General features: G+C 39.6%; 1 protein-coding gene across 5 annotated transcripts in view; it reads right to left on the reverse strand.

Moving 5' to 3' along the window:
- ripor1 (RHO family interacting cell polarization regulator 1) overlaps positions 1–13467 on the reverse strand; it is a 267095-nt gene that overhangs the window by 47869 nt on the left and 205759 nt on the right. For all 5 annotated transcript variants that reach the window (XM_048546692.2, XM_048546694.2, XM_048546691.2 and 2 more), the window contains exons 9-11: positions 7479–7522; positions 4484–4609; positions 2139–2287 (exon numbers count right to left, since the gene is read on the reverse strand). In XM_048546692.2, the coding sequence (XP_048402649.1) occupies positions 2139–2287; positions 4484–4609; positions 7479–7522 (319 nt within the window). The remainder of the gene's footprint in view (positions 1–2138; positions 2288–4483; positions 4610–7478; positions 7523–13467) is intronic.

The following is a 13467-nucleotide window of genomic DNA, read 5'->3' on the forward strand; positions in this document are numbered from 1 at the left end:
GCAATAAAGTGATTAAGAATTAATTATTGAGTCCATGAATACTTTCCCCTCTTTGACTCTTGGGGCGAAAAAAAAGTACCATAACCTCTTCCTTTCCATTGTGTGCACACATGAATGTTTTTTTGGGGGGAGGGGATGTTAGATTACTTCCCAAAAGCACAAGTAGTAAAATCTTTCATATAACCTGCACCTAGACAACTGCAGTTCTGATGACAAAACCTGAACATAAAACCACTGGGGAAAAGTCTAACAATCAGCAGTAATTAATGCTTTAAAATAGATCAGAACTACTCAAGTGAGGGGCTAGAAAGCTGCTTGCAAGTTGGGGACATGTCAAAATCAAGTACAGGAGCAGGTGCAGCCCATGTGACCCAATGAGCTGGGGTCACAGCCTACAATTTGCAAGCTCCACTCTACATACTTTGGAACAAGACAAACATAACCAACATATTCTGTGACTGTATCAGAAAATGACTGAGGAATGAAAAGTGTGTACCCATGAAGCACACCAAAAAAAACCTCAAATAAAACCAGAATTGTTAGTGGCCCTTGAAAAAGCCCCAGTTAATTCAAGGATAAGCATTACCTCTGTCAAAACAAAGTACTGCAGTGCAGGGCTGAAGACCTCACGCAGAAACAGAAAATGTTGCACATTGTAAATTGGGCAGGATCATTAAGATTTAAAGTTTCAGATCTTATGAAAGGTCATTGGCCAATAACATTAACCACTACTTTCTCCATGATGTGGTCTGACCTGGTGAGATTTTCTAGCGTTTTGTGCTTTCCTTCCTAATCCTCAATTGGGATTTCATTGTAGGGTACAAGTAACAGGAAAGTAGCCTTGACCTCATCAATCTGAGAGGTTTTCAATTCTCTTGCATTCAAATATTTAGGCTTTCTAGTCCTATTCTTATTGGAGCTGCTTATCACGTTGGGGGGAAAAATAACCAGTGCTATTGCAAAAGTGTGCATAATGTTACAATGTACACGGAGGACAATACAAAACTACATTACTATTCTTAATCTTGTGTAACCAAAAGGACTGGTTTGGTCCCATTGCATTCAGGGAGATAGCAATGTCCTGGAAAAGGAAGGTCACTCAACTGATTAGTTCAAGTCCCATAGGTGGTAAGTAGCAGACGTTTGAAGAGAATTTGCATTTTTTTTTGTTTGGAAGAGCATAGACCGATAGGCAAGATTGAGATATTTAAAATTATAAAGCAAGTGGATTTTGTCAATGTGGATAACTTAGTAGAGGTTGAACAAGGAGGCACCTGTACAAACCACAACAATATAGTTGTGCTTGAGAAAGGACGTCACTTCTTTTCCACAGAGAGTTATCAACCACTGGAATAAGTGGCCAGTGTAGACAGTCAATTGATACATTGCAGTGAGTACACAAAGTGTAGCTGAAAATACTCTGATAGAGAGGAAAGCATCTCACATTATAGAAGGTAGGTCAAGTGGCAAGAATAAGGGTACCGCAGCAGTTGCTGGGAGCTTGTTTGATTTCCCGAAAAGAGAGTTGCTACATGCCAATACAGATTGAAGCTGGTTGGTAAAATAGAACATCCCTTTACCCATCACTGCTTGTTCCTCTTTTATATTTACTCAGTAACTTAATTAATCAATTAGCGTCAGTCAGCAACTTAACTCTCGCTGTACTGACAAAACGTGAAGGCATTTATTTTACTTCACGTTATGCAACCACGGAAGAAAGACGTGGTGGTGGCATTTAGCAATATACACAGATTGCACCACGTGCTGCAGTGGGAGACCACCTGATATTTACTTGTCATTATTTTGCATGTTCTGCAAGATTTCTGTTGACTTGCTGATAAATATGTATCAGTTAGCTGAAAACTGCCCAAAATGAGGAGAGGACTCTTAATAAAAGAGCTTGAGCTAAGCAGGTTCTATGCAGTTGTGTAATAATTCTGAATGACATACTTCTTGTAAAAATCACAGTGGAACTTGTAGTGGATTGCAAATGAAAGGGTCTTTTGTAACCAGATGAAAGCGCTCCTTTGATTATCTAACATTCTTATAAATTCTTGCTGTGGACAAAGTATTTTTCATTCCATGAACACACTACAAAAGGCTAATCTCATCTGAATTTTAGACTATAGAAAACTTACTTCCAAACGACCTCTAGGCTGAGTTTAATAGTTCCCAGGTCATTGATATCCACAGCAACAGACTGAGGCAGGGCTGCAAACAAATCTTTTGTTTCACAGGAGACGTTGCCAACTATGACGTGATTTGCCAAGCTTTTCAGCTCCGTTACCTGCAAGAATGAACCAATTAACATCCTTGATGCTTCGCAGCGTCCCAGAGCAGTTATTATCTTAGAACAAAAATGCCATTCACTAAGGCTATCCCATTGTTGATGTAACATTACATTTTGCTACTACTTTAAGTGCACATAATTTACAATGTTAAAGTGGGACAAAACCATTGCAATGCAGTCTATGCTTGCGAAGCTTTGGCAGGCTTACAAAAAGAACCTCACCATTGCAGAAACTCAGATTAAGAAACTCTTGAAATTCTTCCTTCCCTGACCTCTGATAAAGGATTCCCACATCCTTAAGAAAACGTTTTCCCTGTCCCTCATTTGTCGGAGGTGGCATCTGTTTGTGTGCATGGTAGGGGGCGAAAGAAATATAGATTCTCTTCTGGACTGCCTTCCATGCCATTACAGAGCATCAGAAGATGAATAACTTCATGACTAACTTTAAAATATTGCTAAAGTTACAAAAATCCAAGTTGGCCAGAATTCTGTTGCACTTCGTATCTAATGACCTGGCTCCCATGATAGGACAATGAGTTTACTTAGTGAGTACCAGAAAATATAGATCCAGGAACATTCAAGACTCAACCCAACCTGTCTGGGAAGTGACAATACAAATGTTGCATTTGGCCTCAATGTCCTGGGGTATTAGCGGGTGGGGAAGAATGGAAACGATCAGACAGGATTCCCATTCCCTGTTTTACAACCCAAAGATGCTGCATCCTGCAAAGATCACTTGCAGGATAAGCCTCAGCAATGATGCCTGTGCAACATACCAGTCTGCCAACTCTCACCATTAAGATTTGCAAATGAGGAATGGGCATTTGAGAGTTTCACCAGTGAGCAGTTACGTGTGATCATTTCACCAAAAAAGAGTCAAAACTTTCCACGAAGGAGAATAAATTCAAAGTTCAAAGATGTGAATTAAAACCAACAAATGCCAGAGAAACTCAGCAGGTTTGGCAGCATCTGTAGAAATAACTCTGATTCTGAGTTACGTCCACAGATGCTGCCAGAGCTACTGAGTTTATCCAGCATTTTGTTTTACTCCAGCTTCAATAAAGAAGCTTGCCATCTTGCTGTAAATAGTCAAGATGAAACATTGCAGAAATTCGTCAAGGCTACTTAGGCAGTATCTTCCACACTCATGACTGCTGCTATTTAGAAGGACAAAGGCAGCAAATACATAGGAGCACCAACACTTGCAAGCTCCCCTCCAAGACACTCACCATTTTGACTTAGAAATGGTGATTCTTTCAGTGTTGCCAGGTCAAAATCCTCTAACACCCTCCCTCACAGCACTTACACCGAGTGCACTGCAATGTTTCAAAATAGCAGCTGACCACCACCTTCTCAAGGCCAACTCAGGATGAGCAATAAATGCTGATCCAGCCAGCAACACCAACATCCCACAAATGCATCAAAATAACAAATTTTACAAAATACTGGGAGACTTTTGCCCCCCACCGAGTCCAACAAATGCAGTCCAAACTCAACGCATCTTCTTTCCTGTGCAGCTGCTATTTCAATTTACAGAGTGTCTGAAATTTAACGTGATTTATGATCACCACGAGTTAAAGAAATAAGAACAAAAAGTACTGGAGAAACTCAGCAACTCTGGCAGTGGCTGTGGAGAGAGAAAGTTAACATTTTGAGTCTGAAACAGATCTGTAGGAAGTCCGACTTGAAACATTAACTGTGCATACAGTGGAAATATACAGATACATAACTGCAGTCCTCCATATATGTTCAGCTAGACAGTCAGAATAAGACAGTGTACAAAGTTTTTGAGAGGTTGGAGATCATTTGGATATTCTTCAGTGAGGGATTCGTCCTGTTCCATGCTGCCGATCATAGAAAAGAAATTGTAGCCTCTAGGTTTTCTTTTAATGTCAATCTTTGCTTAAAATGATTTTATTTTTAGTATGGACAACATTAACAGTGCACTTGGCTTTTTAGTCTGCAGTTTGTGGTAATAAAATTTGAAGTCACTTCTTGCACAAATCTTTGCATAAACTAACCTGCTGAAGAACTTTCTCTTTGTAAACAGGAACAAGTTTAGTAAACAAAGTCATGATGGATGTCATTGCACCATCTGAGAACACTAAAAACTTAATCATTCTCTCAAAACAGATTTTATTCAATGAAACTTAATAACTGCAAGGTAAGTGAGCGAGTTTGAGAGGTCCTTACCTTGATTGACAGAAACTCTGTAACAAGAGGTTGGAATACCATCTCCTCGCCGTCCCACACTTGCTTCCCATTTGCTTCAATGCGACCTTTCAACTTCCACCGCTGGCGGCCATATTTCATGAATATCTGGCAACAGATGTTGGTTGGATTTATGACACAACATGAGTACATTCATCCCCCTGCTCTCCCTCAGATCAAAATTTTTAAAAAAAACAAAATTCCTTCAGCAGTAAGATCAAGATATTGTTTAGTCAAAAACTTTTACTCGAACTACACTGTACAATTTTTAGACATTTGTGTCAAAGTGCACTATACCAAACAGCTCCTGTATTCAGAGTTTGGAATAAAAATGTAAACTTTGCTGTAATGTGCTTTCAGACAAATTCCCCAAAGGTTTTGCATGTTTATCCAGTGAGGAGCCAAGCCAAACATGAGAAAATCTCATGAATGATTCCCAGTTTTTGTGCTGAAGTAGCTAATTTTATCAGTAGCAGTGCGACAACTAACCTCACCACCCAGGTTAAAACAAAATAAAACAGGCCCAGGAACCAAATGTACTTCTGTTGCACCAAATAAAAGCAGCAAACACAGTAATTATAGAGATGAACTGTTGGAAAGGATAGCCTCAGTGAGGGAGGAAATATTAAGTTGTTGTGCCCCTTTGAAAGTGAATAAATAGGTTTGGAAGAAAGGCGCCTCAAATGAACAAGAGGAGTAACAACAGAGGTTCTGGCAATCTATTCTCAATTCCGTTAAGTTGCTGACGTACTACCAAAGGACTGCTAATGTTGTACCATTGTTTGATAAAGGTAGGATGGGGTAGGCTGATTAATAACAGTCAACCAACCCTCAGTTATGGACAAATTACTGGAAAACATTGAGACACAGAATAAATCTTTACTGAGTAAAACAGTTTGACAAATCCAAATAAAATTTAAGGCTACCATGTTTGACATTATTTCTATTGTGTTGTGAAAATCAGAATGGAGAAAAGAATTTAAGTTGTTTACAGACTTTGAGGTAAAGTGGTAAGTCAAATCAAAATTAAATCAGTGACAAGATGAAAAGTGTAATGGTGGCTTTTATAACTGCTGAGTTGTTTCTATTGAGGATTCAACAAACTCAGTAGCAGGTCCCCTACTGTTTGGGGTTCCAATGATTTAGATTTGAACACAGGAGTGATGGTTACAAAGTTAGTAAATGATTTGAAGATTGATCGATTAAGTGACTGCATGGAAGCAAGTTGTCAACAGCAGGAAGTCACTAATAAACTGGTCAGATGATTAGGAAAGCAGCAAATGAAATTCAATCTAGCAAAGGATGAGACAATGCATTTAGGGAGGACAAACACAACAAGGAGCATACAATATGTGTGGAGGAACAGAGTGACCTTGTCGATGGGTCTCCATAGCTAGCAGAACAGGTAGATAAAGTGGTCAAGGCATTGAGAATAAGACAGGGAGGTTTTGCAAGAACTGTGTAAAACACTAGTCATGCTACAACCAGAGCACTGTCTCGAGACCAGGCACTGTGTTGCAGGCACAATTTGGTCACACTCGAGAGGATTAAGGGGGCACTGACAAGGATGTTGCCTCATAGAGAACTGCAGCTATGGCAAAAGTTTGGACAGACTGAGGTCATTTTCCTTCTGAACAGAGGCAGCTATGTGAAAATTTAATTGAGGAGCATAAAAGAACAAGGGACCTGGATTCGATGAATTGAAAAGATTTATTTCTCTTAGTGAAACAAACAATCAAGGGGTTACAGATTTCAAGCAAATGCGCTACAGTTGAAAGGGGAGTGGATGAGAAATTTTTCAGAGGGTGGTGAAATTTTGAACTCTTTCTTGAAAAGGATGGCAGAAGCACAAACTCTCGTCACATTTTAAAAAACCGTTGGCTAATTACATAGAAACACAGGAGTAGATTATTCAGCTCATTGAGCCTGCTCAACCATCTAATACAATCCTGGTTGATTGAACAATTCAATACCTTTTGCCCACACTATCCCGATAACCCCTTATACCACTGAGAATCAAAACATTTCTGAACATCTACTTCAAATAAACTTAAGGACTCATCTTCCACAGCCCTCTGGGGTAGAGAATTCCAAAGGTTCACAATACTCTAAGTAAAAAAATACCTGTCCTAATGGGCATCTCCCTCATTTTCAAGTTGTTCCCTGGTTCTAGACTCCCCAATCCAGGGGGCTGGGGGGGAAATGAGTAGCTACATCTTACCTGTAACAAATATGTCTATCCCTTTAAGTATTTTCATATTTCACTTTTCATTATTTTAAACTCTTGAGACTGCAGCGCCTGCTTGTCCAATCTGGCTTCATAGGATAGTCCCATCATCCTGTGAACAAACCTGGGATGCCATAACCTACATGGGTATGGACCAAGAGCTGGAAGAAGTTCATTTTAACATGAACATATTGTACTGAATGAACTCCTCCTGTGTCCTGATTGGCTTCTACAATTCTACACGTTTAATCACTGCTTGGTGAGTCTCTGATGGAAGTGAGCACATGGAAACATTGGTCAAGGACAGGATTTAGCTTAACTCTGATTCTTCTGGTGATCAAGCTGCAAGACAAAGCTCTCTGCTGTAACTCACTTAAGAATGACAGTCCCTCGGGCAAACTGGGTGACCAGTGGAAATATGTACAGCAAATAATGTGCATTTTCAGGTGTGGCAGGGAGGACAGCTCAGTAAAGAAGAAGAAAAAAGATGCTACAGTTTTGGAAATCATAATGTTAGAGAACTCAGCATGAAGGTCCCAAATTACAGGAAGATTGCAAGACACATTAAATTTAAATATAAACATTGAAGAAATTTTACCATCAACAAGTTTCAACACATTGTAAATACTGCCTCATAAGAGATCATCTCAGAGTAGATGAAAAACTTCCCTTAATGTTGTTAAAGAAAAGCAGTTTGAATTGAGGTTTGCTTGTTAACAACAAGTCAAAATGTTGAAAGTACTTTCTCACCTCATACTGGTCTCCTGGGCAGAGACGTGCAAATCCTGCGAGCCCTGAAATAAGACACACAAATCGTAGAAGAAGAAAACACATCAATTGAAATCTAGCACGCAAGACAAAAGAAGATTACAACACTGATTACAGCCTCTGTGGACTGTATTAGGATATAATCAAAGTAGCTGCAGCAGGTCATTAAGTACTAAAGGAAGGCTGGATTATAATTCAGGGTAATACTCAATATCAGGAATCTTTTCAAGACTGGAGCAAAATGATGACATTTGTACCAGCAAGTTATGGAAGACCTGGAGAATCCTACAGCAGGGTCTCATGCATGAGCGCTCCCACTATTTGAATATTCACAAACAAATATGACTACAAGCACTTTAATTTTCAATTACTTTACTTTGGATCATTTTTAAAGTGCAAAACAGCATGTAATGCTCCTTTTTTTAATACACAAGTAATGACATGAGTTAAACAGGAGGGTGGTCATAAAGGCATTCAAATTGAGGGAATATTAAATTTGAAATGTTGGGATTTGGGATTTAACATTAGCCAGCAAACACTGAGCAATGGAACAGACAGACTTGGAACGGACTACAGTTTAGGTAAAATTAAAGGTAGCAGAACAGTCAAGTTCTAAGATGGAGACCATGGCCTAGTGGTGTTTTTGCTAGTATTAACCCAAGAAAAATTCAGCTGACATTATGGTCATAGGGTCAAATCTTGTCACAGCAGATGGTGGAATTCAACTAAGAATCTACTGATGACTATGAAGCTATTGTAGCTTGACTGGTTCACTAATGTCCTTCAGGAAACGAAATCTGCTGTCCTCACCTGGTGATTACAGACCCACAGCAACATGGCTGCCTGGCAAGCCACTCAGTTATAACAAGGTCTCAACAAAGAAATGAAACAAGATGGACCACCTGGCATCAACACAGGCATCAGAAATGACAAAGGCTAAAACATTCCTTCACCACCACAGACACAGACATAGACGCTCCCAACCAATATAACTCTCTGTGGCAACTGGTGCAAAAACTGGGAGTGCTGTTTTGCAGGTTAGTTGAGCAACAGCCTGACATAATCGTACCCTTGGAATCATGCCTTGCAGCCAATGACCCAGACATCGCCATCACCATTCCTGGATGTGCCAATAGCCCATTGTTGGGACAGACTCAGAGGTGGCATCACAGTGGCATACAGTTGGGAGGGAACTGCCCTATAAGTCCTCAACATTGTCTTTAGCAGTCTCATGGTATCAGGTCAACCTCCTGAATACCATGTACCATTCTCCTTTGGTTGATGAATCAGCACTCCTCCATGCTCAATAACACATGGAAGAAGCACGAGGGTGGCAAGGGGTCGAAATGTTCTGAGTGGGAGACTTCAATGTCCACCACCAAGACAGGCTCCGCAGCAGTACTACAGAGTGAGCTGGTCGGGTCCTAAAAGACAAAGCTGCCAGTCTGGGTCTGTAGGAGGTGGTTAGAAATCCGTACTTGATCTCCTCCTTACCAATCTTCCCACGACAGTGTCCCATTGATTCCAGTGTCCCACGAATTAATATATGAAAAGGCATATCTTGTACGGAGTTTGCACATTCTCCAGTGTCTGCACGGATTTCCTCTGGGTGCTCCGGTTTCCTTCCGTAGTCCAAAGATATGCAGGTTAGATAATTTAGCCACACTAATTTGCCCATTGTGGCCAGGTTAGGGTTATTGGGATAAAGTAAGGGGGTGGGTCTGGGTGTGATTCTCTTTGAAGGGTCAGTGTGGGCTCAACGGCCTGAAGGCCTGCTTCAACACTGTAGGGATTCTAAGATTCTGAGAGAAGCATGAAGGAGTGTTCTAGTGGTAGGTACTTTGAGGGAGAGATGAGGGTAGTAACTTCACAGAGTTGACTTGTGGTTTTTTTGTAGCGAGGACATGGAGTGAAATCTTAGCTTTAGATTGACTGACACATCGAAGATGAAAACTGTCAGGTTCTTGCCCCAAGTTGCCACAGAGAAGTTTGAATTGGTAGCAAGAGATCTTGCCAAGAGATGAATTTTGACCTTAATTACGTTTAGGCAGATGAAATAACGGCCCATCAGATACAGGATGCTGATCAAGAAGCTTGACTGTACAACAGCTGCCGAAGGGCTAAGAAGTGAGTGTCATTAGCATATATATGAAAAACCGAACCCCCATCTGCAGAAGATTTATCAACATGTACAAAGAATGATGCAGCTGTTTGTGCTCTGTCGGCAGAAACACAAGTGAAAACATTTAAACATTGGAGTTGAACAAAGATGAGCACAAACGTAGGAGATAAACTCAAGGTTAGCAACAGAGTGGCACTGAGCAAAGATCGATAGCCTGAAGGTCAACTTTTCTTTCAGAACATGGGGAAAGGTGATTCTGAAATGAAATTTTGGCCCAGGAACAAAGCATCATTTACAATCTTGAGCCAGGAAAGAATGTAAAATAGTCAGAAAATAGTGGAGATGGGGTCCAGGCAGCAGCAGTAACCTCTCAACTTGCCTTGAAATTTAAACCAAAACAGCTCACGATATGCATAAATAGGAACAAGACGACCATTTGATCACTAGAACATGCTGACCATTAAAAGGAACCGTGGCTGCCATGTGGCCTACCTCCATATCCCTTACATACCTTTTGTAAAAAAAAATCTCAAATTTAAAATAAACGAACAATTAATCTTCCATCTATCAGTATTCACAAAAAAAATTTTCAAACTTCTACAACCCTTTCCTAACACCACCCTGAAAATATCTACTCCAATTTATAGGCTGCATCCTCGAGATCAGAAATAATTTTATCCACCCTACCAGTTACCCCCAATATCTTGATAACTTCAATCAAATCACTCTTTAATCTTCTAAGTTTTGTTGAAATCAATCATAGTTTAAGCAAAATCTCTTACAATTTAATACTCAAGATATCATGGAATCAATAACTTTAAAAACTTGTTCTGGTCTCCCTCCATGACCAATACATCCTTTCTGAGGTACTGCGCACAGAACATCAAACCACTTACCCCAAAAGGCAATTTTAAAATTAAGACACTGCATAATCTTTATCTTGGTGCATTTGTATAAACAGAGAGCAGAATGAACAATCGAGTCATCAAGTCTGTCCCACATTCATGATTAGACATTCCCTCCTTCCCAGCAGCCACAGAGACTAAAAGAGTTCCAGGAGCAAAACATGGAGGAAGAAATGTCAAACATTCTTCTCAAGATGAGAAAAAAACAGACAGGCCAACACATTGTGTGCTTGTATTCACTTCACCCAGTAATGTTTAGGCTGGAATAACCAATCATGAAGCAATCAGCAGTTGTTTTTATGAGAGGCTGTCTTTGTCAGCCCCATATTGTTACCACCCACTAGTTAGCAGTAGTTAAAGGTACAGCCATCCTCAGCAGTTTGAAATCTAACCAACATTTAAAGCAAATGTAACAGAACACTGGCCAGTCATTAAACAAGAGGCAGTTTGCTCACAGTCAGAGTTGATTCCGTGAAGGGGATAGTAAGACAGACAAAATCAGAACTCTCCGAATGATCAAAAGAGATTTTAAAAAAAGGAAGTCCAAGCAGAAAAACAGTGAATACAACAGATGTCAACTGGATAATGTAATTGTGAGCCTGGCTTAATGTGTACTGGGAGGTTCAGAGGGAAAGTGGAAAAAAAAAGCAGAGAATGGTAAAGACGGAATTTACGGAAAAGAGAATCCAAAATTTTTCTATAGGCACATAATTATTTTAAATGAGGTATTCAAAGGAGAAGTGTGACCATTTAGGAACCTTAAAAGTGAACTTACACATGGAGGCAAGGTGTATAGCTGAGGTTCTGAATGGACATGGTGCATCTGTCTTCAACGAAGAAGAAAATGCAACCCAAGTCATTGTGAGAGCAGATGGAGCTGTGGGTATATGTGAACAAGTCAATGAAAATGACAAGTTGAGAAAATTGCAAATGAAGTGTAGAGAATCCTGGACTTTATAATTCAAGGCACAGAGTGAAAAAGCAACGAACTTATGAAGATCCTGTGCACAACACTAGCTTGGGCTCAACGCGAGTATTATGGCAGATCTAGGCATGACATTTTGTGAAGCATGTGGCAGTATTGAAGACAGTGTGGAAAAGATAAGGAGTTTCAGTTATATGAATAGGTTGGAGAAACAGTAGATGCTTCGTTTAGAAAAAAAGATTAAAAGGAAGCTTGAGTGAAGGGCTCATAAATCATGATGGGTCCACACAAAGTAGGTGTGGAAAAACTATTCCCATTGGTTTAAAATGTTGACAACTAGCAGACACGGATTTAAAGCAGAGATTTGTAAATAACAGAACAGTGGCATGAGGAAAAATGTTATCAACACACAGCAAGACGGTCAGATCTGCTGTGCGTTACTTGCAATTGTGATGGAGACCAATTTATATGTGGCTTTCAAAAGATAATTGGATTCTTATTTGAAGAGAAATAAGCTGGGGTAGCAGGAAAAGACAGGAGAGTGGGACTAGGTAAGCAGCTTTTCTAGAAATCCAGCACAGACACAATGAGCTGAATGATTTTTTTCTGTGCTGTAATCTGTCTACAGTTTAATCAGGTTATTTTTCCATAATTTGCATTTGGTACGAGTCTGAATCTAAATGCCTACATTCAGTTTTCCATTGTAGTCCCATTGACTGCCAGTGCTTTGCAGACAGATTCTGAAAGGATACCTCATTGCCAGCAATTATATATCCACAGTTGTTGAGGCAGCTTATGAAAATATTCCTTCGTTCAACTCATTGAGCCTACACCCATAATGGATCATTTCAAACACGCAGCCCTTTCTCAAATTTATTCCAACTCAAAATAAGAGAACTGTAAATGGAATTTCATGGCAGTGTTCTGACTCCCTAGTCTCGGATGGTTGAATTGTATACAATAAAGATATATATACACAAAAGTAGCGTTAAATTTTGGGTCACAAGAGTTTTCTGAAAGTTATGAAATTTTGGGCAGGTGAGAATGCTCTTTTAAATATGTGTAGCTGAAGAATGGAGTGCAACAGAAATAAGATGTGGCAGAAGATGCGAGAAATTCTTACTTAAAACTTTAATCAATATTATTCAAATATTTCATTAATAGAGCAATCATGAAATGATGGAGTGTTCCCTGTATATTTATTCAGGCTGTTTAAAGCCAGCATCATTGCTTCTGGGTCACGTGAAATCTCTATTTCCTTTACTGCCTAAACATGTGCTGAAGAGTGTTCTTTCAGACAAGTTATTGAAAATAGCTGTGCATTTACCCTTGAAGTCTATTGCATTGCTGCGAGATTTAATTGAGGACACAAGGTATATTCATAGTGTCAGAAGGTACCTTACGTGAATTGTCATGATTTAATAAGAGTTAAAAATGCTTATATTCTCCAGTATTCTCCTTCCAGACTCTCAGACATATGTCCAGCAGAAGCTCTCCACAAAATTTGCCATCCATCCTCCACTTAAATATTACTTCAGACATGCTTTATAAAGTGGACCAGTGAGTTAAGTTCTGTTGTTAATTAAAACATAACAATAAGATATAAAATAACAGCTCCAGCATTGAAGCATTCTGGACTGGAGGGAGGCAACAAGCTTTTTCCTACTTAAATACAGTATCTACTTCAATCCTCGGACGGTACATTTGCTTGACCCCAAATTACATGATTGATTGTTCAAATGATATGAAATAATTCATTGTGGGCATTTCTGCTGAAATGAACATCGACTATTGCATTTCCACCTTCACAATAAGTCAGTCTGCACAAATAGAAAAAGTTAATAGTGTAAAAATTCATAAATCAACAAAGATGAGTCTGTGATGAGGTGACAATGGTTTCCAAAAAAATCTTTCATAAGAATCCTGCACTGCTGAGCTTAATTACAAAAACAGAGCCTGGCTGAAGCACTCTCCACTTCCTGCTGTGTCAGCCTCCTCACTAACATTGCCTGTTGTGGG

This window comes from Stegostoma tigrinum, chromosome 16 (genome assembly GCF_030684315.1).
Source record: "Stegostoma tigrinum isolate sSteTig4 chromosome 16, sSteTig4.hap1, whole genome shotgun sequence".
Taxonomy (NCBI): domain Eukaryota; kingdom Metazoa; phylum Chordata; class Chondrichthyes; order Orectolobiformes; family Stegostomatidae; genus Stegostoma; species Stegostoma tigrinum.